Here is a 25,745-nt window from a genome sequence, read left to right as displayed (position 1 = left end):
AGATCATTAATGCCTTAAAGATGAATCACTCGTATTCTAATCTTCCCTGGAGCTTTTTGCGCTTGAAATATTTAAAACGAATAATAAAAAAAAATCACCATTTTTGGAATACTGTTAGACAAAACAATATCCAATATGCAAACATTCATAATTGCTATTTATCCAAATCTTTTGAATACTGACAAAAAGTGAATCTTCCAGCTGTGCTGTTATAAACATTGTGCATATTTTTTCCTAGTTCGAAAACGTAGTTTAGAGAAGATAACCTAATGAATCTGGAAACCTCTGCTTGAAAAGTAAAAAATTCGAAACTTAGGAAACCTTTCACCAAAACGTTAGAATGTTCACGTGACGCCACCCAGAAACGAGCTTTGCGATAACGCTCAGAGTGAGACCTCTTACCTCTCTACCCTTTCAGTGAACACGCCACAGGTGAGCGCTGTTGCTATGGGAACGTTTAGCTTTCTCCATACGGTCTTCTCGCGAGATGCGAGTGCAGAGAGCGTGTGAGAGAGAGAGAGAGAGAGAGAGAGAGAGAGAGAGAGAAAGAGAGAGAGAGAGAGGAGGGGAGGCTGCATGAATGATCTCATCCCTCCAGCAACTGCATAGCACAGCGACGCATTCGCGCAACTTTCTATTAAACTTCCAAGTTGCCCTCTCGGAGCAACAAACCTGGGGACGGGTGCTTTCACGGGCGTGGAAGGGAACTAAGGAGGGAACGCGTGGAGATTGCCTTCGAAGCTTCGTTAACGACTTGAAACGAGAGGAGGAAACGCTGCCTGGTATTGGGTAACATCCAGAAGCTTCAGGCGAAAGGAAGATAAGGTGAGTCGGGAACACGTTGCTCGTCATGTACGGAAGGGGGGGTGGGGGTTATAAGGGCTGTTGTTAGTTCCACTGCACATCTGTCTGTGGACAAAGCGCATCTGTACTGGGCGAAAGGTGCAGTCAATGCGCAGCCCCCGCCGCCGAATGCCGCTTTAAAACCAAAACGTTTTTAGGGTTCGAGACCCAGTAGGGAAGGTTTCTGTAAAAAAATATGTACCCGTCCGTCACCGGGGCTGTCACGGCACGGATCTGCTGCGTCGTTGTGTGTCAAGGGCATTCGTGCCTCATAGGTTTGTGGAGGCGCTTCACAGGTGGCCCCGTTCTCACCACAGCACCGTGAACGCCTCATTGTGTCATTGTCACCGTCCGAGGAAAAACAGCGTTTTCTCCCTCCAAGGCAGGTGATCTCCTCTGGTCTGGTTCCAGCCAGGGTCGGCATCTGGTGGAATAGATCGGCCCCAGCTCCCCACAGCCTCACCCAAATGTTGAATTCTGCCAATCCGAGCCCCCACGGCATTCTGACGAGATCTCACTCAGTAAAGCGCTCACATAGGCTGCTACGGTGCAACGGATCACGCAGAAATCCCACCTTTACCCAAGTTGGAAGACAGAGATTTGATATTTAGTGTGTGGGTGTGTGTGTGTGGGGGGGGGGGACGACGACATATGATTGCAGTAAGGACAAAGAACCGGCCTATGAAGCAACAAGCAGGAAATTGTGGCAATCTTTTAAAGTTAAAAATGAGAACATTTACAAAATATCAGCTGCAACAGTTGCTACTGTGCAAGCAGGAAATTGAAAACCAGTAGGTTCCCCTTGTAAGTGAGTCATTGTGTGTGTGTGTGTGTGTGTGTGTGTGTGTGTGTGTGTGTGTGTGACTTGGCATGAGTCAGGTGGGGAGGGAAATAAAATGTAAGCTTTGGAGTCTTTCTGCTCTGGGTAGGGATCAAAGATTGTTGGCATTCTTGATAGGATTAGTTGACCTGTGGACGGCATGACTGATCACGCCGCCGCACCGCTGCGTTGCCTGGCCTGCCTCCTCTCAGACTCTGCTTGTTTTTAAATCGTAACTACCAGACTGGATCCCGACTTCCCCGGATGGGACGTGGATGAGACATTCCTGAATCCTTGCCTGAGTCGGCGTGATTTTATTGCAGTTTAATGGTTTCAACATGTTGTCGTTTGTCATGTTTGTACTGGTTTGGACTGGAGTTTCAGCGCTGAAACAAAGTGTTTACACTTGCGTTGTAATTTCCGGTTATTGGGAAGAGTTTTGGGAGTGGGAACAATATGAGAATGTAACTACTGTGGAAAGTGTGCAAGCCACCACCTAATGAGCATCAATAGCCCCTCCCCCCAGACTTTTGCTATTTCTGTTTTCACATGCACGCATCATCCTCTTCCCACCACAATCCCAGTTGTGGTGTTTTTTTTCTGTGGCAGAGCCTTTTCATTGTGCTCGAATGCTCACGGAGGGATGCTTCCTGTTGCTAAGTTCAGTTTGTGTTGCCTTTTGTCTCCCGTGCACCGGCTCAGTGGGAATAGCTCAGGCACAGATAAAAGACAGCAACAAGAGGACGATTGTTTTCCTGTCTAATTTGCACTCTGGAATGTGGTTTTCCAGGCATGCGAAACGGCTCATATTTTTAGTATGTGCCATGTTTACGCTCTGGCTTAAGAGGCGACTTCATCTATGCAGAAATATTGTTTATCAGTTGTTGTTGGTTGCTGGTTTAACCCTGGATAACAGTCCAACACAGTAACTGTTGCTGTTGTAGAACTGATCATGTTTTACTTGTGCTTATTATGTTTTCGAATGTTTTTTTTTATACTTATTACACGCTGGCCTTTGGCTTCCTGGCCTTTGTTGTTGAGGTTCATGCTTGAATTCTCGATTCTTGCTTTTCATTGTGTGATAATTTGGCCTGAAAACTAAACAGAGCATTAAACAGCAGCTCACACTCTTCGTGTTTCCACCATGCCGAAGTGAGGAGATGATTAATGACCGGTATCGGATCCGTGGTTTGGGTTTTAGGATTGGAAAAATTGTGCCCAGAAAGTTTAAACCGGCCTGTAATCTGTAGCAAAGTGATGATCGAACAGGATAACGTTGGCAGGCACAAAGCCGGTTTGTTCCTTCTGACCTTGAATATTCCACTTCCGCAGAAATTGGAAGCTCGGTCAGTTTTCCCTACAGCGACCCGACTCATCCAGCCGTTATCAGTCAGGCTTTAGTCACTGGTCAGATGACTCCGTGACCTCCGGTGTCATTTTCTGCTGGTGAGCGGATGGGCTGATGAGTTTGACTGTAATGAGGTGTGAGTACAGGTCCGCATTTCCTGCTTGCTAAACTGCCGGAATGCTCTCCCTTTTGTCCACATCGGACGCTTCGCTGTGTACCAGCCAATGGAGGAAAGCGGAGGGCTCGGAAGCTACAATAGTGGTGATGTAATCCCTCTTTCAGCGCGCTGTCACAGAGTAAATGCAGGCGCACAAAGGAGAATGCCCCTCATTTTCACCCCGGGTTCGGGGAACTCCAACCTCGGGAAAATGCTGCGGGGTGTCGGACAGCGTGGAAGCTTCTGAAGGGCCGACAGGCACGAGGCCAGGTGAGCAAGAACGGGTGCAGAAAAAAGGCCTACCAGTTTGGAAATTTGGCAGCTCTGAGCTGCATCATGTCCGATTTCTCATATGCTAGCCTTGCGCAATCGGCAAACCGGTGCAAGGGACAGATATTTCCCGTTTCCCAGTTTCTTTTGTTTCGTGCCACTCTGGTGCCGAGGGCGGAGAAATCAAATAAAACTGCTCCTTGTTGCAGCTTCATCTTAAGTCAACTGAAGGAGAAATCCCTGAATCTGATTCCCATGAAGATGGGAATCTGATTCCCACACTGCTGGCTGTAGTCTGGACTTGCCCGCCAGTGGCTGTGCTGTTTCAGTGCTCCGGCCCTCATCGTCTCTCCCTCTGTCTCCCTCTCTGGAGGAGATTACTTAGATCCAAATGTCAAGTGGAGTTGCAGGCGTCTCTCCCGGTGCAGGGCCCCGCTCGGAAAGCAATTCTTTAGCCGTGGTTCCTCCCGCTGTGGACGGAAACCCGAGACGCAGACAGGAATGCGCGAGGGCTTGGTCACGGCCGCGCTCCGCTCCGACCTCGGCGCGTAGACAGGTCTGTTCGGCTCGTCCTCATTCCTGCTGTTTTTTGTTTCTTTTCGGAGCCACTGTTACCATGTGCTGTGCAGTAAAAGAGGGATTTGGGTACGAGTTCGCTGCGTGTGAGGTTCTCTCCCGAACAGTCTGGGTTTATTGAAAACATTCTTGCTTTCTTTCCTGTACTGAACCCCCACAAAAAAGAAGGAAAAAAAACCCCCTGCCCATGTTGCTCCAATATTCCACATCCTTTGCTTTGGGACCAGGGAATCCATTTCCACCCTGCGAGTTCCTGCCTCACTGGATAAAGAATGAGACCACTGTCAACCAAAGGCTTCCTTTACCCGATTTATAAACACACAAATGCTCAAAGATGGATGAAATTAGGGCTGGATTAAACCTGCTCTTCAGGTTAGAATGATTCAACTCTGTATTGTATGGAAGCGTTGGGTCAGAGGAATCGGCGCAGTGTTTTTGTCCCTCGTGTTGCTCCAGGTGCAAAGGGCAGATAGGGCTGGTTAATAACAGACATGGCTGCTTTCCCAGCCTTTCCTCCCTCGCTGCCTGTTTCCTGTGTGTTTCATTGAAGTGTTCCTGGATACCTCGCGTGCCGGCTCTGCGAGACGCGCTTGAAACCGAAAGCTGGCACGTATGTGACCCTCCGCGTGCGTTTGTATAACACGTGCGCGCACCAGCTCCTGGAGTCAGGTGTACGAGCTTTAGGTGCGAACAGACGACACGAAAACAACTCTGTGCACGTGGAACTGCAGTTGGGGGGAGACGAGGCGCCGTTTGTGCGAGGCTGCCGTGCGCCCTGAATGCTGAGCAGGTGGAAGTCACCTTAATCTGCCCCGCAGCCCCCACCGGGGGCCGGTGCAGGAGATGCAGCAGTCGCCCGGGAGGCATCGGTCAAAGCTTGCGTCAGGTTTTCCTCCTCTCTGGGCCGTGGGGAGGCAGCGTCCTGATTATTGCAGATCATTGCAGGAGGGGGTGGCGAATAGCGGAGCGTCACTGGGGCAACCATCCGATGCTGTCTGATGTTGATTCGCTCCCGCAGTTTGAAACGTGATCTTTGTTTGCTCGGTTTAATGGCCGTTGCAAATGTGGCGTTGCAGAGCCGTGACTCAGCGCGTTCAGGGCAGTGCGGGCCGGCCGCCGCCGCCGCCGCAGCAGCACGCCGTGCAGGCTTTCACCGCCGTTTCGCAGCCTGCGATTTGGCAGAGCACCGCTCTTATGTTACATCCAGAGCTGGCTGACTTATCACGGGCCAAATGACTACGTTTGAATTGATTATCTCTGCGGCCGGACTATTTGTAATCAGACCGAAGTGTACAGGGAGCTGCGCTGGACGAGGGCCAAAATCAATGCCTGGAAGCGGTGGGTAACGCTGCTGCGCGGCTGTTATGGATTTTGCGGCCTTGTCGAGTCTCTCCGCAGGTACAAGGGGACATTTAGAAATAACCCGTCCTTCCTGAGAAATAACGCTGATTACTGAAGCACACCCCAGCTTTCCGCAGAGTCCTCAGGTTGGGGAATTGGCTGCCCTCCGAGCAGTGGGAGACGGTGCAGTCAGTCGGGCTTCTCCAGGGAATGAACCCAGGAGCCCCCTGAGGTTTCCGTGTTAGGATAATGAGCCCCCGCTCGCCGTACAGGTGCAGGCGCCTCCCCACCCTGGAGATTTTCCCCTGTGTTCTGCAGTCTGTGGTGTTACCTTACCAACCTGCTTATGGAGCAGGAATGGTTCCTGTTTTGCAGCCTTCATCCTCGCGAGCACACAGAGTTAATTACAAAACTGTAGAGTACATCGTGTGCTGCAGGCACACAGCACGTCTGGTGGCAACACGGCTGATATACTGGGCAGTATGGGGGGGTTATTAATCAAGCTTTCACATTAACTCTGACCTTCCAGGTTGGCTGCTTGTGTTTTCCTTTTAACTCCATCCCCCTCTCTCTCTCTCGGCTAACGATCCTGCCCACTGACTCTTTTGGGAGTAGGGTTGCATGTTGCATCCCATTATGTTGATGCCTATTTATCTGCACCATCAAATGAGTTGATGGACCCCGACCCCACTGACGCAGAGGTGTATTTCTCTACCGAGAGCGATCGATTGATCGGTTTACCCGCAGGAAATAAACCTGTGGCCACCGCTGCGGCTGCAGTGAAGTAGCTCCGTTGTTCACTCTGCACAGATTTCTCCTCTTCCTGAACCTCGGCGACGGGCCGCTCCACGTCGCTGACATCATCTTGCCACAACTTGCCTGAACAGCCCCGTCAGAATGAACAACTAACATGTCATTCCCAAAGTGTTCCAATCTGGAAGTGGGAGTTCCGGAGCACAGTGAGCTCTTGTTGTGGGTTTCATACCCCCTGAGGGTGTTCCGTTGAGGTGACAGGAGTCTCCTCTTGTTACGTGAACCTTCAGGCTTGGGTACCTTTGTAATGGGGGAGGTGGGAGGATGGGGCGGTGACTGGCATCCAGACCTCTCGGTCATCTGTCACCTCTGCTGGAAGACTCTGTCAGATTGTTGTCGGTCGACCTCCCTGTAATTCGCAGCTGCTCGCAAAGGACCAAATTCCAACCACTAAGCCGTCAAAATGCTCAGATTTATCAGGAAAGGTCCACAAGAGAACCAGGAAGTAGCATTCCTGCATGTTCTGAGACACTCATGCTATATGATGGTAACAGGACGTGAACAAATGTGACCCAGGCAGGCATCATTACGGCCCCCTGCGCTCTAATCTTAATAACAGTGACTCATTAGCATGGATCAATTTGTTCCCAGCTGGAGCAACAAGGCCAGCCAATGTGGCTTTCAATAAAGATTGATGTTAATGTCGCAGATCTTCGTTGTCTGTAAGCATGTTGATTTTCAGGAATATTATTGACATTTTGCTCCCGCTGTCATTATCCACCACTGCAGCTGTAACAGCCTTATTGGCTCAGCCCCAGTGAGGACATCGGTGACCAATATTGCTAGTGGGGGCGCATGTGGACACATGGAGTGTGTTCCCTGGCAGGCGTAACGTGTGTGTGTGTGTGTGTGACTGTGTGTGAGTGACCGCTGGATGCCCCCGCCCAGCTGCTCAGGCTACACACTGACACACATTGCGTCTGGTACCGGCCTTCACGCTGTCAAACCACCATGATTGAATGACGTGCGACGGGATACAGCTTTTATACGGCACCGCGTCTCCGTCGCTAGCGGCGTGTTGTAACGACACTCCAGCGGAGCATTGAAATCCAAACATGTGCGCTGCGGAAGCTGGTTTGTTTTGCCTGGCACTGCCTGGGATCCGACAATGAAGTAATAGCAGGCCTGGAAGTGTCTGGCGGGCCTTCTGGCGGAGTCCCAATCCCCCATCTTCTGGCACGTTGGAGAGCTGGAATTATAAACAGCAAACACATAAACTACAGTACTCACACAGTGCTGGATCAGGACTGATAATTACTGCCGCCGCCTTCACATCCTCTCCATCTTAACCCCCCCCGATTAAAAGTACCACCAGACACGAGTGCACCAGAGATGCGTGCCAGCCCCTCAGCCTCAGCTGTGTTCTAACACCTACATTCAATTCTTCGCAGGCATTGGGAAAGGCAAATTTAACCTTTGTCGGGCAAACAGAGGAAACAGATTTCCCCCATAAACCCTCCTCCCCCCTTCCCGGCTTTGCATGTCCCTGTTTAACCCCACACACTCCCATGTTACTTGGGGCAGTTGGGTTGAGTGTTAAAACCAGTGACGACACGTGTGGTGGACTTTGCTCTTGACTATAAGTGCAAACATTTCACTCTAGTCCTCTCGGCCCCTTTTGCTCATAAAAAAACGGTTTAAATTTAAACAAGGGCCGAGAGAATGCTTTGGAAACCCTCAGCTTTGCATTTCACTGTTAAAATCTTGCTTCTCTGTGGGAAAGGAGGACATTTGGAGAAGCTAGAAAACCTGTTGTTGACAGTCAACAACAGGTTTATGTGAGGACAAAGGTGGAACTGTTGTATTTTCAGGCTGGAGAGGGTTTCGGGTGTTCTTCTAAAGTCTTTATACTTCCTGGCTCCTCGGTGCAGGCAGGCCCTGCTGTGTCAGGGTGTGTTAAGGTGACCTGTCCAGGGTAAATTCCTGCCTCTCAGTGACTGCTGGGATAGATTCTTTTGTGCTCTGAATTTCTTTGGTGGACAACATTGTTACCGTCCCAGTGTCTAATGTTCAGACATCCCAGTGTTCTCTGATCTCTCCCTGGCTTTCTGCAACTGGCTGAGCACAATTTGGCAACTGGCTTGGACAGAAAACGCTGCAGTGGAGGGTTAAAGTGCAGCTTTGGGATGCATTTTGCACCACATTCATTTGGGTCTGATAAGATCGGGGAGGCCAACTGGGCAAATATTTGATTTTGGTGGCCCTGTTTCCACCCTGTCATTAAGCGCTTTCTGAGCAACGCTAGTCTCAGACTTCAAGCGTCTCCGAGGAACATTCGATTTTTCTTATCCTTAAAAAAAATGGAAACAGGACACGGGCCTCTTTAAACATATAAACCACGAGGTATTGAAGTTAACCCCTTGAACGTGTGTTGAATGAGTTTATTCATGTAGGAGCGCGTACCCATCCGTGGGCATCAGGAGGTCACCGTCGGCTTAATGGCGTGTTGGCGTTTGAGGCCGAGGACAGTGGAGAGGGGCAAAGTGCAACCTGTAGGAGACTCCTACTTTTATACCTCCTCAATGCTGCAGTTCAGCAGGCAGGAAACCACCTCCTGCGAATTTTTGACATTCCTCCTCAAGCAGCAGCCCACTGCTCACTCTCCAGGGCTTCAAGGAGAAACTTAAAAAAGACCAGCGGAGTCACAACCACACATGTGAATAATCCATCTATAGGCTGATTTATCAGTTGTTTTGACACAGAAGAGTTCCTCTACTCCAGGCTGGGCTGATAGCAGGACAATCAGTTGTTTCTGGTGGTAAACGACCCTCACAGCCTTCCACAATGGCCCTCATTGTCGACCTCCAGCACACTCCAGTTAATGACACTAACATCAGGAATGTTTGCACCGTCACAAACTATAAACTTGTCCAGCGTTTGTAGACTATCACAGACCCCGCTGCGTTAATATGTGATACCTTGGCAGGCTGGTTGTTCCTGGATAAGAGGAGGGAGGACAACCTGCCGGAGATAAAGGAAATGAATATCTTCTGGCGCTCCCCCAGAACTGTCTCCTTGTGTCAGGCTGTGAGTGAAATTCCCTTTGCCAGCGGTGAGCCAGGCCCATTACTCACTGAGCTGTGCCGCAGCGATAGCGAGAGGGGCCCAGAGTTGGGGCAGAGCTGCGGCACATCGCGTAGGAACGCCAGCCAGCAGTGGGCGTCCACAGCCTGACGCAGGTTTTTGTCCTCCAGCTGCACGTGGCCTTCGTCTGGGGTGCGCGGCCCGTGGAACAAATCGCCGGGACCGTCCAGGAGCCCGTTTCCTTCCAGAGCCGGTGATTCATTTATCAGCTGTCGGGCTGCGTTAGCTGCCGAGATGCCAGATCCAAACGTATAGCTGGGAAGCCACAGCGGACTTTCAAGTGTTTTATCACACGCTCTGACTTGTGCCGACAGTGTTGCGCTTCTTCTGGAGAATTTGCCCTAACATGCCCTACTTCTGCCCCCCCCCCCATGCACACACATGCACTCGTTTATCATTTTCTCAACCGAGACCGGTGGAATTTCAGGACCTCAGCTCGCGGTTGGGCGACGCTGCTATCGTTTGTCTGCCAGCAGGCCCGCTTGTTTTTCTCTGAACGTGTAAGATTGGCAGGTTTGTGCGGTCGGACAGTTTTAAGGCAACATTTAAACTTCACCAGTGAGGTTTTTTTTATGTTCCTTCCTGAAAATCTACACAACACTGATACTGTTGCAGACGTTAATTATAGAGGAGCGACATGACACTGACGAGATTCTGCAGCGTCCTTCAGCCTCTTCAAGTAAGCTCCTTCTCTATCTTTTTCTAGTCATCTGGTATCATCCTTTTACTTTGATGCTTCTTTTCTCCTTGTTTTTGAATCCTCCGTCGGCTTTCGCTTCATCCCCGTCGTCCCAGTCCTCTTTGCATCTAATTAATTGGGTTTTCCTGGCAGGCCTCATGTATACACAGCAACAGCGAGGTTCCCGTGCCAGCCAGTTTTCAAAGACTTCACTGTGTTGGAATGGGGCCCGGGCCCGTCCAACCCGAGACAGAGAGACCTTTGTGCCTGCTGCCCAAAAGCCCAGTCAGGTCCTAGAGTAGGAAAGGATTAGAAGACAGGGAAAGCCACTGGTCTAAATGGTGGGGTGTCTGTTTGAACGCCAGCGGTGTCGGACAGCCAGACCCTCGGTCCCATTCAAGAGCACAGTAATTACAAGCTTGTAGGGGAATTCTTTGGTTCTTTTGTCTTGACTTTGGAGACACTTACCCACTCTATTGGCACCCCAACCCCCCCTTCTGTTTGGAAACTTAGGATGAAGAGTCCCTTAACATCTGAATGAAGTTGTTTCTCTCCGGGCCAGTGGAGCCGAGCCAACTGGGCCACTGTACATCCCCTTTGTGAGGTATCGAGGATGTCAAAACTCGCCTCGCGTCGTCGGGATGACTAAAGACTTGCTCTTGCTCTGATTGTGCTGAGTCAGATTTAAACAGCTTGGGGTCATTCTTTCTCATTCATCTCACCGCACGGTTCAGCTGCTGTGCTGAGTGACGCCTGTCTGACTCCATCCTGTAATTTAATTTGCGATCCGTGTGTTTCGTGCCCCCGAATCGCTTGTAACGCGTGAGTCACTGTACAGGCTTCCATGTCTAGACTCCCTCTCATGTCACAAAAACAATGGTGTCCAATAAAACGCAGCGACAATCCCATCTCACCGGGCCTGTATCAACACTTTCCTTGACTCTTGACTGGCTTTAGATAAGATGATTACAGTGAAAGAATTATGCCCGGAGCGGTTTAGGGTGGCTCAGTTGCAAAGTATGTCATATAATTGCACCACACACTGGTAAACAGAACCATCTCCCCCACCAGATGCTGTTTACAAACGTTCTAATTTGTTCCTTATGAACTGTATTAAATGTTGCGTAATCCAGTCTACATTCTCGACATTAAAACAGCAAAGGGTGTAAAATATTCTGCAGTAAAAACTGTATAAAATCAGTGTCACCATTGAAATCTCACTGTCTGATCTTGGGAGTGAAGTTTCCCACACTCTCCTGATTGACAAGGGAAATCCATGACTCTCATGGATTTCCCTTGGTATGTTTTAATTGTAACCTGATCGAAGAGGCTTGGAAGTCACGGTTTTCTCTTTTTACAGGGATTTTATGCTTTTTTTTGCTATTTTTTTCTTGTCCATTTGCTTGAATGTCACAAGACACTTACTTACTTACAATGGTGCAATTACAGAAGTTTATGTCTGGAAGTTAATTGAAGTGACGACACGTGTGGCGGCCCACCGCGCACCACGGTTGGCCCGTTGATAGCGAGATAATTGATTTTTCCGGCTGTTACGACGACCTTGCTTGTGGAACATCTGGAGGGTCAGGGCCCTAATTGCCGCAGTCTAACCTCATTTAGTCAACAGGATCAAGCTGTCTCAACTGTCCCACTGAGATGCTAAAAAAATTAAATGCATAATCCCTGAGAGGAGGGCTGGAGGATGCAGGGTGGGTTGGAAGGAGACTCCGTTGTGCTGCTCTTCCCTTATGGCCTGTCGTGCTTTCAGCCCGTTAGCTTGACACAGAACACACAGTCTTTGTGGCGCGCTCTTCATTTTAATCTGCAACACTGTGCGTCCAGTCGATTGTCTGCATGTCTGTCAGAGAGGAGATTAGGGGTCTGTTGTCGCAGATGTTGGACGTGTGTCTCCAGGAAATACTTATTGACTGTTGCCTCTATTCATGACCTGTCGAAATTAAACATCTGGCGCGTTAGCCACTGTTCAGACTCTTGGCCAGGCTTTTCTGGTTTTTTCCCCAGTGAAAAAGATTGAACTTCTTGATTACGTTTTCAGGTTCTCGCCAAGAAATTTCGTCTTCAGTCAAAGCCAGGGTGTAAGTGTGAAGGTGCCTGTGCCGGAGGCTTGTCACAGTGCAATGATTGCTCACAGCTAATGTGATCAGAGCCACAGTCAGGCGAGGCTGACTGAGCACGAAGCCTTAATCCCCCCCCCCCCCCCCCGTGTCCCACTGCCAAATCGGCCGCATTTGTCAGGCAGAGAATCATCACTCTCCTCTGCGGTGACTTTTCAAAGGGATTCTTTGCTGTTTGATGTGGAATATTTGCGTAAGAAAACAGCCACTCAGCATTGCAACTTATTAATGTTGAATATTTGTGGCTCGTCCAAAGACGTGTGACGAATCAAGAGTTGGGAAGGTCCCGAGGTTCGATGGTTGATGACACACTGATATTTGCTCTTTTTGAAAATGTCTGAGCTTCCACAAATCTCCTTCCTTTCAAAAAGGTGGTGGGGAAAAGGGCTCCACACGTGAAACTGTACCTGTCAGGGAAATTTCACTGGCACGTAGAAAAAAAGAAATAGGTCATCATCGGGGAAATGCTGCACCTTCACATTCTGCAGGCAGGTTTGTGGTTTGCTGTCTTTCTATGTCTCACTTTCCAGGGAGGACGGCCTCACAAATTTTTCATGAGAAACGTTGGACGGAAAAAGTTGTGCGGTGAACGAGCAGAGAATATAAAGCGTATTCTGAGCAGTGAAAGTGGGAATACTCTTAGAAGAATAGACTTTATTGATTTTCTTTTATATCAGCATTTCTGATGCTTATTACCCATTTTTACCCATTTTCCCTATCAAAAGTGTGTTAGCAGCGTTAGTAGCATTATCAGCTAACAGATTATTCTTTCCTTTTCAAGGTTGTCAAGAAAAATGCTGAGTAGTCGACTTGAGTGCTGAAAAGGGGGGGGGAGCCCCCATCCCATTTATCTACCGCCAGACAATCATCCCCCTCATGAAGCTGGGGAGTACCACCCCTTTCCAGAGGCAATTATGTCTCTCTGCTAAGTGCCTTTAGCCTCTGGGACTGGTATTTTGACCAGTGTGAAGTGGCCATCCATGGAGCGCGTTGTCGGGAATACCATCCCCACCACCGATGAGTTGTACACTCGCCACCTCCGCATGGTTAATGGAGGCGTTCTGCCGCCCAGGACAGACAATATTCACACCACTGTGAGCACAGGAGTGCCAAAAATGGGTGTACGCGCACGCGTGGCTGACTGGCCGCCAAGAAAGGACATGACAGGGGTACCGTGGCAATCAAATCCAGAGGCTGAGAACTCTACTGCGCCCCCTGGTGGAAAGAATCACATCAAGTTAGGCTCTGTAATGAGCCCTCAGGACTCGTCAATGCTGCGAAACATCCACAATACGCTGAGGAATCGAACCCAGGCCATGGCAAACAACTACAGCACTGACACGCGGTACCTGACCCCCGGAGACTACCGGGGTTCTGGCCAGAGAAACCCACGAAGCAGACGCATCCGCCAGCGCAGCAACAGTGACATGACCATCAGCGAGATGGAAGCTGCAGGAGACAGCGGCGAAGACTGGGGGCCACAACTGGGAGGCAAGTGCTCCCCTCTCCATCGCGAATACGGCAGCACCTCCTCAATAGATCAGCACGGGGTGTCCGGTGAGAGCTTTTTTGAAATACTGAAAGGCTACCAGGGAGACAAGGTTGATCAGCGTAGCCCCGCTCCAGAGAAGCTGGAGGACATGTTGAATGTTGGACCCAAGCAGGCCAGCGTTGATCTCCAGGACAATGCTCTAGATAATCAGACACCAAAGGTCAAGGACAAGCCTCCAAAGAGAAGAACAAAATCTGAGACGGGGGGAGAATCGATATTCCGGAAACTCCGGAATGTGCGCGGGGAGTCGGATTCTCCCAGAGTGGGGCTCGATTCAGACGAAGCCCGAACGGACGATGTGGGCCCCCCTCCCAAGCCCTGGGTGTGCCAGAAAGGCTTCGCGCACTATGATGTTCAAAGCTTGTTGTTTGACCTCAACGAATTCGCCCACCTGCGGCAGGTGGCGGTCAAGAGGAAAAACACCACGACGGGGGCGTCTGCGGCCGCCGTGGCCTCGGCCACCTCCACCCTCTCGTCCACGCACAGCCTGCCTTACAGCTCTCCCAGTGGCAGCCAGGAAGAGCTGAGCTCTCGGAGCAGCCCGGTTCTGGACGCCGGGGACGAGCAGAGCAACGAGATGCTGCTCAGCTGCCCCTGCTTTCGCAACGAGATCGGCACCGACATCAACGGCAGGGGAAGGCTGGGAGGAGGGTATCATACCCTCATGGGCGGCGGAGCAGGTAACGGCAACACGGGGACTTTGAGCGGCGAGGGGAACATCTACGAACTATCTGTGAACACACACTGCACAAACGCTGGGGTAGCGGTGCTAGAAGGACCAAAGGACGGCCCGAGTACGCTCAGCGAAAAGGGGAAACAGTACATCGTGGAGCACGTGGACCTGGGAGCCTACTACTACAGGAAGTTCTTCTACCTTAGAGGTAAGGTTGACCCACCTACTGTCAGGACCTTGTCATAATCAGCATGACTTTAACTGATACTTTGTCCTCCTAAGAACACTGGAACTACTTTGGGATCGACGAGTCGCTGGGGCCAGTGGCCGTGAGCGTGCGCAGGGAGAAGCTGGAGGAGGACAAAGAGCACGGGCAGCAGTTTAACTATCGCCTTATCTTCAGAACCAGCGAGGTCAGTCTGGTTTGTACCTTCTGGGGAGCCCACGTGGTTGTGCGCGACCCTGCAAGGACCTTTCCTGTGCTTGGCCCCTGTTTGAACCTCTGCCGTTTACAGTAGCAGGAATTCTTAGGAGCGCTTTTCAAAGGTCTGTTTACGAGCATAGGTATGCACAGTAAGTCATGCTCTTCCTTGCTCACCAGCAAGACCAGCTCAAGGTAAAACCAGTCCTGGTCCCTGTTATTACGCAACTTGCCCTTGGGCTCTTCAACTGTCTCCCGATATCAACAGTGTCTGAGGAAACATCGTAAAGTGCACTCAGCCTCCGAGGCTCGCTGGCCCGACCAGCTCAAATCACTTTGCGCAGAGCTTCCACGTTTGTGTTCCAATAAAACCGGCCTTACCTATTAGAGCGGGTTTTTTTCTGGGCTTTGTTTGGGACTTGCTGTTATATATTTTGGATGATAGGCATTTGGACGCCCGTTCTCAGGCAGAGGTCAAGGCACCTCCCAAGGCCAGAGCGCACTACGGATTCCTTAAAAGGATTCCGTTTGTTCTCACTCTCCTCTCTGTAATCTGACCGCAGCTGACGACTCTTCGCGGCTCCGTCCTGGAGGATGCGGTGCCTTCCACCTCCAAGCACGGAACCACTCGCGGGCTGCCCGTCAAAGACGTGCTGGAGTTCCTTCTCCCTGAACTGGACCTGCCCTGCCTCCGCCTGGCGCTCAACACGCCCAAAGTCACCGAGCAGCTGATGAAACTGGACGAACAGGGGGTAGGTTCGCCCCGTCCCCCCCAGAACCTGCCTCTGTCGCGCTCTGAAGTCTGAGGTCTTCTTCGCTGTCGCCCAGTTGAGTTTCCAGGTGAAGGTGGGGGTGATGTACTGCAGAGCGGGCCAGAGCACCGAGGAGGAGATGTACAACAACGAGATGGCCGGCCCCGCCCTGGAAGAGTTCCTGCAGCTGCTGGGGGACAAGGTTCGCCTCAAGGGCTTCACCAAGTACAGAGCCCAGCTGGACACCAAAAGTAAAAACCAGTAACACCCAACATTCTTCCCAGAACACACACACCTTTATTATTGGTCCGGGCTGCCACAAAGAGCAAAGTACAATGAAGGGCTTCATCATTGTACTTTGCTCTTTTATTTTGCTTTCTGTCAGATATTGATTGACTGATCTAATGATCTAAAGTCCCCCTCCGGCTGTGTCTGTGGGTCACTTTCACTTTTCTTTTCTTCTCTCCTGCTGTATTGTTTCACACAGTAGAGGGTGCAGATATATCTTATTGGGCGATTTCCTTATGAAACTGGGTCAACTGACAACAAAACAGCAATCAGCAACAACACGGGTCCACATTTCACCATTGTGTTGTTGGGCTCGGGGTGACGTTGCCTCGCCCGAGCGGTGCATTTGAGCCACACACAATGGTAATGGTTCGCCTCTTCCTCCTACAGCGGACTCCACGGGCACTCACTCCCTGTACACGGCGTACAAGGATTACGAGATCATGTTCCATGTGTCGACCCTCCTCCCGTACACGCCCAACAACAAGCAGCAGGTAAAGACGGAGAGGCCAGCGTGCGTCAGGAAAGAGAAAACTCATCCATCACAACCTGAGTCAAATAGGAACCTTTGCGTTGGCGGCGCAGCAATCGTCGCTCTGCTAGCACTCGCACGCCCCATAACTCACTCTAGTCTCTTTTCAATGACTAGTTGCTGCGGAAACGCCACATCGGGAACGACATAGTGACCATCGTGTTCCAGGAGCCCGGGGCTCATCCCTTCACTCCCAAGGCCATCCGCTCCCACTTCCAGCACGTCTTCATCATCGTACGCGTGCACAACCCCTGCTCCGACAGCACGTGCTACAGGTGGGTCCTCCGTTCGAGTGCGTGCAGTTTATGTTTGGGAGGAAACGCAACAGGTGGATTTCAACCTGCGTCCCCGACCCCTGGGGGGAGTTTAACCCCCTGGCTCGTTTTAAGTCTGCCTTGGCCAGATTCTTCCCATCTCAGAGTCTCGTGAGACCTTGAAATGAGTTGTTTTGCTACTGGCAGTTGTTCAGCAGCATTAAGACAAAAGCTCTGACTGGGAGGCCTGGGCCAAACCTAAAAGCTCTATTTCTGGAAGCGTGTGTTTGCATGTATTCTGCGTGTTGTCGCGAATATAAATTGCTTTGATTATTGTCAAATAGAATAGAAGCTGTCAAAGTCGCCCCCCCTCCCGTCGCTGTGACGACTGCGCTCCAGATATTAGACACACATAGTTGCCCCTGTCACTCTTTTGCTCCCATTTCTCTCTCTTTTATTTATTTTTTTTACAACTTTCTCATGCTCTCATGCACACGGTTGCCCACATTTCTCTACCCCCCCCCCGTGCGCACTAATTCACTGAAAGGCCGGCACACTCTCTCTTTTCTCGTCGTCGTCTCGCTGCCCGACACTTTGCCTTTGGGCGGCATGAGCCGGAATGGTCTGAAGGAGTTAGCGCCGCGCACATGAAGTGCTCTCTCCACCCGCACATGCATGTAAGCAGGGAGGATCGCTCAGAGTCCCTCAGAGTCCATCGGAGCCGCCGACGGGTCAGGCCAGCCCCCCCGACGCTGTTTGTTTGAAGCCCTTTTTTCAAAAAAAACATAGCAAAATTTCATCTGCAGCCGAGCGCGGAGGTCTTCCTCAACTTTTGCCAAGAGGGATTTTTGCATATATCACACGGTCACGCAAGGAGAGGCTGGACATGCTGGTTTGGCTCATGGATGAAATGGAGAGGAGCAGGACACGGAATCCTTGAGGACCATCTTGTTGCTCCACCCAGACACTCAGCCCTCCAGTCTGGCTTTTATTCATATTTGCGTGAGTCACGGCATCGTACGCCGACCTCCCTCCGGACTGTTGGTCTTTCCGTGGACCCTTTTCCCCGATGGTTTGCAACGCAGCCGGAGTCCTTGCTCGAGAACACAAGGATTTGCAACTCCGTTCCGGGTGGTTTGAGGGAATCGCGGCTATGACGCTGATTTAGGCTGCTGTCCGATCAAAAACATCCCCCAGTCGCGAGCCGTCGAACTGAGACCCTGAGACTTGCTGAAAGCGGGAGGTGAGTCCGGCTCATGCTGGATTTGATGACTTTGCCGTTTGCTCAGTTACCCGCTCTGTGGTTTTAAGCTGATTGCTATTCACGCATTAGCAAACACAGTCACGCATCACAGTTGCAGCTGCAAGCTTGATTTCTCATCAACAGCGACGTCCGTACATGTTTCCAGAAATGAATGTCAGTCACTTACTAACCTGAGGAGCATGTTAGAACTGGAGCAGTTATTAACTGTCTGCGCTGGCTCATGGTGCCACGATCTGAATAAAGGTCGTATCGTGCCAGATAGCAGCATTGCAAGAGTAAGTGGCCTGGGACCGGGGATGGGGGGGGCGGTACTAATCTGCTTTCAAGCACTGCCTGAAAGTCACACTGGGCCAGTGAAGCAGATTGCGTAACCGGACCTTTGTTTAGGAAACATCGACCATTTGTGCTGGTTAGCTTTTGGCGTCAGGGCTACTTTTGTATACCGTGATTTAGCAGAGGCTGGCAGGGTGTCGGCCCTGGGATCCCAAATATACTATATATATATATATAGCGGTTCTATTTGGGCTTAGTTTGCAATCTTCCTCCCACAGGCGGTTAATGTGCTATCTGTTCAATGGACTGGATGTAGACTTGTCAGGACTGTCACATCGGCTCATCCAGCACTGTGTGTTCTTCCGTGTGTGCTTTCAGTGTGTGTGTTTGCAGCTGCATGGATGTATATACAGTGTCTGATATAAGCTCTCTCTGGTCTTTGCATTAGGAATAAAGTCACTTTAGTGGGTATAAAACGGTGACAAACCTGCACCTGTTCGCTAATTTATTGTAACCGAAGCGCAGCTATTGTGCGACCTGGAACAGGATCAGCAGAGAGAAACCTGAGGAGTTTTTTCCTTGCGTAATTTGTAACCCCCCCTCATTTACACTCACAAGTGAAACAGGTCAAAGGTTACTCATACCTGAGGGGGACTGTCTCCTTTCTCCTGTTTTTAAAAGCCCAGCTGCTGCTTGTCCTGGAAGTTAATGTCTCCTACTCCAAGGGTTCATGGCAAGAGGCCGACTTGCGTCATTTAGCATTCGTAACATCCTGTTGTGTCATGTTCATTTTGTAATTCTGGGTTTTGAGCAATCCTTTTTTAGCCATTAAAATAAAGATTTATATGTTTTGGGTGTTCTTTCTGAAGCAAACCTCTCCTCGCCGTCTGTCTTCCCGCAGTGTGGCTGTCTCTCGCTCCCAGGACGTTCCCTCCTTTGGTCCACCGATCCCCAAGGGTGTCACGTTCCCCAAGTCCACAGTGTTCAGAGACTTCCTGTTAAGCAAGGTCATCAACGCCGAGAACGCCGCCCACAAGTCAGATAAATTCGGCGCCATGGCAACGCGCACGAGGCAGGAGTATTTGCGGGACTTAGCGGAGCGTCACGTGACCAGCACTCCGGTAGAACCCACCGGGAAATTTCCCTTTATCTCTCTGGCCCACAAACGACGGGAGAAGGTGCGCCCTTACAGTGGGGCGGAGCTCCGGAGCCTGGGGGCCATTACCTGGCAGGTTCACGCCGAGGATCAGGTGGCCGGGGCCGAGCGGGAATGCCTGCTGGCCATTTCCAATGACTTTGTCATCTTGTTGGACCAGGAGGCCAAAGCGGTCGTGTTCAACTGCGCCACGCGAGATGTGATCGGCTGGTCGACGGGGAGCCCCGCCTCCATGAAGATCTACTACGAGCGCGGCGAGAGCGTCTCGCTGCGCTCCATCAACAACAACACGGAGGACTTTGGAGAGGTTGTCAAAAGGCTGGAGGTCAGTGGGGCAGCGCTCCTGTCGTTGTGTATACATTAGTATGTCAAGCTGCTCAGGAAATGTTTGCATCTTTCCTTTTTCTCGGCGATGATTCCCAGGATATTATTCCCACTCGACCGATTGTGTGATTGTCTCCTTGTAGCTGTTGACCAAGGGCAGTCAGACCACGGAGATGACGCTGCGCCGTAACGCGCTGGGCCAGCTGGGTTTCCACGTCAACTTTGAGGGCATCGTTGCCGAGGTGGAGCCCTACGGTTACGCTTGGCAGGCGGGGCTCAGACAGGGCAGCCGATTGGTGGAGATCTGCAAGGTGGCGGTGGCCTCGTTGTCGCACGAGCAGATGATCGACCTCCTCAGGACCTCTGTCACCGTCAAAGTGGTCATCATTCCGCCGCATGAGGATTCCACGCCGCGCAGGTAGACCGGATGGCAAATGAACCCGGGGTACAGTCGAGGTCGCGTCTAAACTGCGCACGTGCTTCCACAGGGGCTGCTCTGAAATCTACCACATGCCGCTAGTGGATTACAAGAACCACAAGGAGGGAATGCCCTATGAGTTAAAGTTCCCCTTCCGCCCCAACAACAACAGCAAGTGGCCCCGCAGCTCTTCCAGTCCTCAAACCCGTGCTGCGGGAACAGGGGGAACTCTGATTAAAGCCCCGCCCCCAGACTTCACCGATCGCAACTCTGCTGTCATGCCCCGAAGTGTGTCCAGCGACGGACGACCTCTCAACCCCAAGAGGTCAGTGATAACGCATGGGTCATTCACACACACACACACACACACACACACACACACACACACACACACACACACACACACACAAATGTCCGCACAGCTTAGCTTTAATGCCATGCTTTTGCAGATACTCCCCAGGGAACGACAACTACGCCCTAGCCTGCTCCATTGTGATGGGTCGCACGCTGCACAACGCAAACTCCCCCGCCAGCCTCCCCTACACAGACGCCGCGAGCTCGAACCACTGGAGGCAGAAGTCGATGCCTGATGGGTAAGTTGCGCCCCTCTGCGATGGGCTACACCTAGATGCTAGCACGCCGCGCTACAAGAGTGATCCTCCTCGACCGTCCTGCAGGTTTAACAACAACGGCTGTCAGCCGATGCCGTCGGTGCGACAGGTGGTGGGTGAGGGCATCAGCGGCATCAGAGGGAGCTCTGGGAGCAGCGTTGGCTGGACCCGAACTGGCGAAGGCGAGATGTCGAGACCGGGGGACAAAATCAGTGGGGGTGAGATTTCAGATTTGATAAAAAGAGGTCGTACAGTCAGCTCATGTTGGACTGAATGAAAGCAACCTGTACTCGGTGATGGCGTTCCTCAGGATACTCTTTTGTTGACATCCCGTCTGTTCCTGACAGAAATGGCGATTATCAAGGCGGCGGTTCCTCGGCTGCAGCCCTCAGAGTCCAGCAGCCACGTGTCCCCCAACAAAGGCGCCAAAGTGAGTTTGAATGAGCAGGCGACGCACCTTTGCTCGCCTCTGCACCGGCGCTTTACGCCCAGCTGTGTTTCCATTTCAGGAGGCTCAGTATTCATCCAGCCAGTCAAGCAGCAACACGCTCTCGAGCAACGCTTCCAGCTCCGCCCACAGTGATGAGAAGTGGTACGAGGTGGGCTCGCGCTCCGGGGTGAGGAGTGACCTGGAGCTCAGCGGCTACCTCCAGGGCGCCTCCACTGACAGCGGCATCGACACCACCTCTTTCACCGCCACGCAAAGCAGCACGGCGTCCTCCACGGCCGCCTTTATCCCGAAAGACAAAGTCCCGTGGCAGGAGCAGGCCGCAGAGGAGCAGGAGGCTGTCAACACCCCACCCCCAACGCCGGACTCTCTGGTCGCCGTTGGGGTTGGCGAGATCCCACCCAAGAGTCCTTCAGCTTTCCCGCTCGGTCCTGATGGGAGCCTGGGTGATGCGGCCTCGGGCTCCAGGTACGCCGCTGTGCTGTCAGTCCCAGCTGACGGGTCCGCATTAACATTTCATGGAACAGACCGTAGTTCTGCACCCCCGCTAACCCAGAAGTCAAAAGCGCCCCAGTTTGGCATCGAAAAAGGGAAAGAGGAATAATGAAATAAGCCCCCCAATCTCTGTGTGTGCGCTTTTCCATTTCAGCGTATCTCCCGGCCCCCCTGATTAAAGGGAAGTGCTTGGAGTTGCTTGAGATGCAGAGTGTGAGCGCAGCAATGTTAGCCTTCTTCTAATTCGTGCTTCCTTTGAATCAACCGAAGCCTTCCTCCCTCTCGTCCTCTCTCTGAAATATCTTGGCTGTACCAGATCTATACGTCAGCAGCCTTGTTTTAACAGCTGCGTGCACACGTGAAACTTGCTGATTGAAAATTCAAGCCTTCTAAGACTCGGACCGCAAAGGACACTGTGTCCTATTTTTTGCCTTTAAATTAATCTGAAGGGTGTTTTTAAAAAAAAATGGAGCAATGGTAGCTTTGCTGAATATATTCCTCATTATGTGTTGATGCCTGGAATAAAATGACAGGAGGAACAATGATCCTTCATCATTTATGCACATATTTCAGGGCGCACCAGTCTAAAATCTTCAACCCTCATTATTCTTCCCTCAGCCCCCTCAGTTCCAGCCAGTCAGGGAGTCCGATGGGCCAAGGCTGCAGTCCCACAACGCCACAAGACGAAGCCGCCGCGGGCGTCTCCCCTCCGGCCTCCAGTTGCCAGTCCCCGGTCAGCAAAAGTTTCTACCCGCGTCACGGCGCAACCTCCAAGTACCTGATTGGCTGGAGGAAGCCCGGAGGAACCGTCAATTCCGTGGACTTTGGAAACACTCGCAAGTAAGAGAGCAACAGCGCCAAAACGTGTTTGAAAGCGCACTTCCTGCCGGAAAAATGAACTTCAGCGTGGTTGGTGCTCCTTTGAACAACACTGCCCCCGTGTGGTGCGCTTTAGTTTTCTTCTATAAACCAGCTTGTGTGTAATTTCATCACTTGGAAGCTCTGCGTCATCACTGCTGTATTGGGGTCTTTGCAGCGGATCTGACTCCTAATTTAAAGTCTCACTTTGTCCCCAAGTTGAACACTTTTTTTTAAATCTCCAGGCGACACCAGAGTGACGGTCTGCTGGGGGGTCACCCGCAGCTCAGGGCCAATCTCCGGGGCGCTCAGTCACCTCAGCGGTACACTGCCAAATCTAGTCTGGAGGAAGAGTTGAAGAAGCTAATTACCCTGGACAGCCCTCCACCCTGCGAAGAGAAGGTACTCAACTGTCATGAGTGGCTTGTTTTGTGCTGAGAAAAGCGAAGTCAAGCGAGCAACACGAGCTTTAAAAAACGATTTCACTGATTAAACAGTTTAAACAATCCAAAGTTTAAAAGCTGTTTCAATAGTATTGAAATAATGCAAGAAATGCCCAGAACAAAGCCTGGAATTGCATTAGTTTCCACTGTAATACCGTTTAAATTTTCTTTTTGCCGTTTCCCAAAATTCCTGTCACCCTCCCTACGCGTCTGAAGCCGCCGTTTCCTGGTCCGCCCCCAACTCGGCGTTCGCTCCAGAGGACCCTGTCAGATGAGAGTATTTATGGCGGGCAGAGGGAGCCGTCCTCGGGCGGACAGTGTGATTTGTCTACTGATCTTTTCAGCTGCTCCACCATGCCGCGCTCGCCCACAAATCGCCACGGGCCCAGTCGGCGGGCGTCTCATAAATCCCTGGGTAAAACATGGAAATTCCCTCTTTGATTATGAATCATAAAATGGCTGAATTAGTACTCAATTCGCCCTTTCTGTTATCTTGAGTTTATTTTTGTATCCGTCCAATTCAGGTGATCTGTCGAGCCAGGAGAGATCCGAGAAAGATCTGGAGAAGCTGAAGCAGCAGCTGGAGGACCCTGTCCTCATGCCCTTGCCTGACTCCGGTGCTGATGGTCCTCTGGACTGGGCCCACCTCGTAGATGCTGCCAAGGCCTTTGAGGGTAGGTTTTATTATTTGTGGAAGGTAGATTTTATAACCTTTCTGCAGAAGTGGCAACTTCTTGTCTCTGGCCTGCAGAGGGCGCTCTAGGTCTGTATTCAAACCCAGTAATGGATTCTATTCCATTTTTAATTTCTTCAGAGCAGAGATTGGCTTTCCTGTCTGCCCAAGAGGAGAGCTCCACATCTGAGAGCGCTGCAGCCCCCAGTCCCCAGCAGGCTGAGCCGCAGGCGGCCCCGCTCAGACAGCTGCCTCCAGGGTGAGTCCAGGTCACATGAGAGTAATGCTTGCTTCAAAAATAAAACCTGTCCGACCACCGTTGCACTGCAGACCCGCTAGTTACGCCATCGCTGTACCTCTTACAGAGAGACCCCCGCCTGTCTGATGGGTAAAGTTAGTCAGCTGGAGTCGATGGTGAAGGTGCTGCAGGAGGATTTGAAGAAGGTGTGTTATTAACTCCTCACTCGGACAACCTGAGTGCCTGTAGCATCCTGTAGATGGTGTGATCGATACAATCCATCCATGTTTCTGTCACCAGGAGAAGGACGCAAAGGCGACGCTGCAGGCGCAGATCGAGAGCCTGCGAGAGGACAACCAGCGCCTGGTGGAGGAGTCGTACAGCGCCTCCGCCAAGCTGAAGAAGTTCACAGAGTGGGTCTTCAACACCATCGACATGAACTGACCCCTGCGCTCACGACTTTTACAGACCAGCGCCAGCACGGACCACGCCTCATCCTCCCAGAAACTCGGGGCAACTTCACCGGGAAAGAAGGCGTCATTCCGGGTGGGGAAGAACCGAGGGGCTGAAGCGAAGGAGCAGCGGGACAAGTGTGTTCCATCTTTGATCAGCATGCTTTCATCCCTGAAATCCACAAAAATGTGTTTGTCCAGCTGGATCGGAGGTTTTCCCGCATGGCCGAGAGAGTGAGAGGCTGAAACTGTCCTAAAGGGATTCAATGGTGCTGTCCCTATTTAGCTACCCAGCTCACCTAATTACAATTCTCTAAAAAAGGAAGCTAGAAATGATCTGATCATCTGATGGTGGCGATGGAGGATGGCGGGTTCCAAGCCTGAAGCAGCTTATTAAAAAAGCTGCTGTTAAGTTTTCAAATTTCAAAGGTAATAGGGATTATTTTTTTACACCAGCCAATAAATTAAAAGCTATATGAGGGCTGCTTTGTTAGCAGCAGACAGACAGACAGACAGACCTTTCTCTCAGCACATAAATGTAAACACTGTAAGGTCTATTTCCTGTTTTACTGATTGTGTAATAACAAGAGTATAAAGCAAATAAATTATCTCGCTCAGACGATGACATAATTATTAAAGGTAACAGAAGGGTTTGGGTGCCATAAAGATAGAGAACGGTCAGGTTATTGTAAATATTATAAGATTTATTTTCTTTGCCCTTGATGTTATATGCAGAGTATTTATAAAGACCAAAAAAAAGACAAGACAAACAGCCATGGATGCAGCTAGAGCTCTGCATGTACCTCTGAACAGAGATATATATGAGAAAAGATGTGTTTATTCAATTAAAGAAAAAGAGATTCCTTTCTAAGTCATTTATCTATTTATCTGACGCCGCAGAGGGTGTCCGACAGCGACACCTGGTGTTGACAGATGTAAATGCCCCCATGGTCATCGTCCATAGCATGCTGCAAACGCCTGGTTCTGCTCCTTCATTCTCGAAAATCGGTACTGCCCGGTGTGTGATCACACGGCGGGATATTGTTGTAACGCAAATTTCAGTTCTCTGTAGCGTGCGCGGAAGCCCCGGCTGAATGAGTCTTTATTTAAACCTTATTACTGTTTCCTTTTGTACTCCAGTAACGTGCAACTGTATATAAGATAACTTTGAGAAGACTTAGCACCTTTTTTTTTTTTTCACTTTCTGTTTTTTTGGTTTTTTTTTAAATGCATTTCTTCTTTAGTAGCTGAGGTAGAGTGGAAAGACTGACGAGGAGGACAAACAGGGAACAAAGCAGGTCACAGACCACAAGCCTGAGTCACCGGGATGTGCCCCAGGCCCCCAGCACAGGACCCCCCCCTCCCCTCTCCCATGCACCTTTGTTATGAACACGTGTGGCAGCATGTGATCCTGTTTCCATCGAGCTGTGATGTATAAAACTGTTTGTATCTATTAAAAGATATTTTGTTGACTTCGTCTCAGCGCTCCTCCATTCATGAACCCTCAGAGATGGATTCAGGGGTAAACAGATAAGGGGGGGGGGCTGCTCTTTT

At 50.9% G+C, this 25,745-nt stretch overlaps 1 protein-coding gene across 3 annotated transcripts; it reads left to right on the top strand.

Annotated features, from left to right (window-relative positions):
- Window positions 1-533: 533 nt before the first annotated feature.
- Window positions 534-25,663, top strand: LOC130539832 (signal-induced proliferation-associated 1-like protein 1). Of its 3 annotated transcripts, none has more exons than XM_057058458.1 (21): window positions 534-825; window positions 12,848-14,499; window positions 14,574-14,704; window positions 15,276-15,464; window positions 15,541-15,715; window positions 16,143-16,246; window positions 16,402-16,559; window positions 18,977-19,556; window positions 19,699-19,973; window positions 20,044-20,298; window positions 20,423-20,566; window positions 20,651-20,802; window positions 20,932-21,014; window positions 21,094-21,500; window positions 22,146-22,367; window positions 22,631-22,787; window positions 23,045-23,243; window positions 23,353-23,502; window positions 23,643-23,760; window positions 23,867-23,945; window positions 24,040-25,663. In XM_057058458.1, exons 2-21 carry the CDS (start codon window positions 13,047-13,049, stop codon window positions 24,181-24,183), a joined length of 5,175 nt encoding a protein of 1,724 aa, XP_056914438.1. In that variant the 5' UTR covers window positions 534-825; window positions 12,848-13,046; the 3' UTR covers window positions 24,184-25,663. The 3 variants fall into 3 exon arrangements, with proteins under 3 accessions (XP_056914438.1, XP_056914440.1, XP_056914439.1); XM_057058460.1 differs by lacking the exon at window positions 534-825 and adding an exon at window positions 3,202-3,438; XM_057058459.1 differs by lacking the exon at window positions 534-825 and adding an exon at window positions 9,679-9,931.
- The last annotated feature ends 82 nt before the right edge of the window (window positions 25,664-25,745 follow it).

This window comes from Takifugu flavidus, chromosome 16 (assembly GCF_003711565.1).
Source record: "Takifugu flavidus isolate HTHZ2018 chromosome 16, ASM371156v2, whole genome shotgun sequence".
NCBI classification, from domain to species: domain Eukaryota; kingdom Metazoa; phylum Chordata; class Actinopteri; order Tetraodontiformes; family Tetraodontidae; genus Takifugu; species Takifugu flavidus.
This window is presented reverse-complemented; position numbering and strand designations above follow the sequence as displayed.

What these genes read in the sequence shown, in the direction of transcription:
- LOC130539832 (XM_057058458.1), top strand. Translation starts at nt 13,047, where the DNA reads ATGGAGCGCGTTGTCGGGAATACCATCCCCACCACCGATGAGTTGTAC. An exon ending in GGCGTCTCATAAATCCCTGG is followed by an intron (nt 23,244 to 23,352) that starts GTAAAACATGGA and finishes CGTCCAATTCAG; the next exon opens with GTGATCTGTCGAGCCAGGAG. An exon ending in TGCTGCCAAGGCCTTTGAGG is followed by an intron (nt 23,503 to 23,642) that starts GTAGGTTTTATT and finishes TAATTTCTTCAG; the next exon opens with AGCAGAGATTGGCTTTCCTG.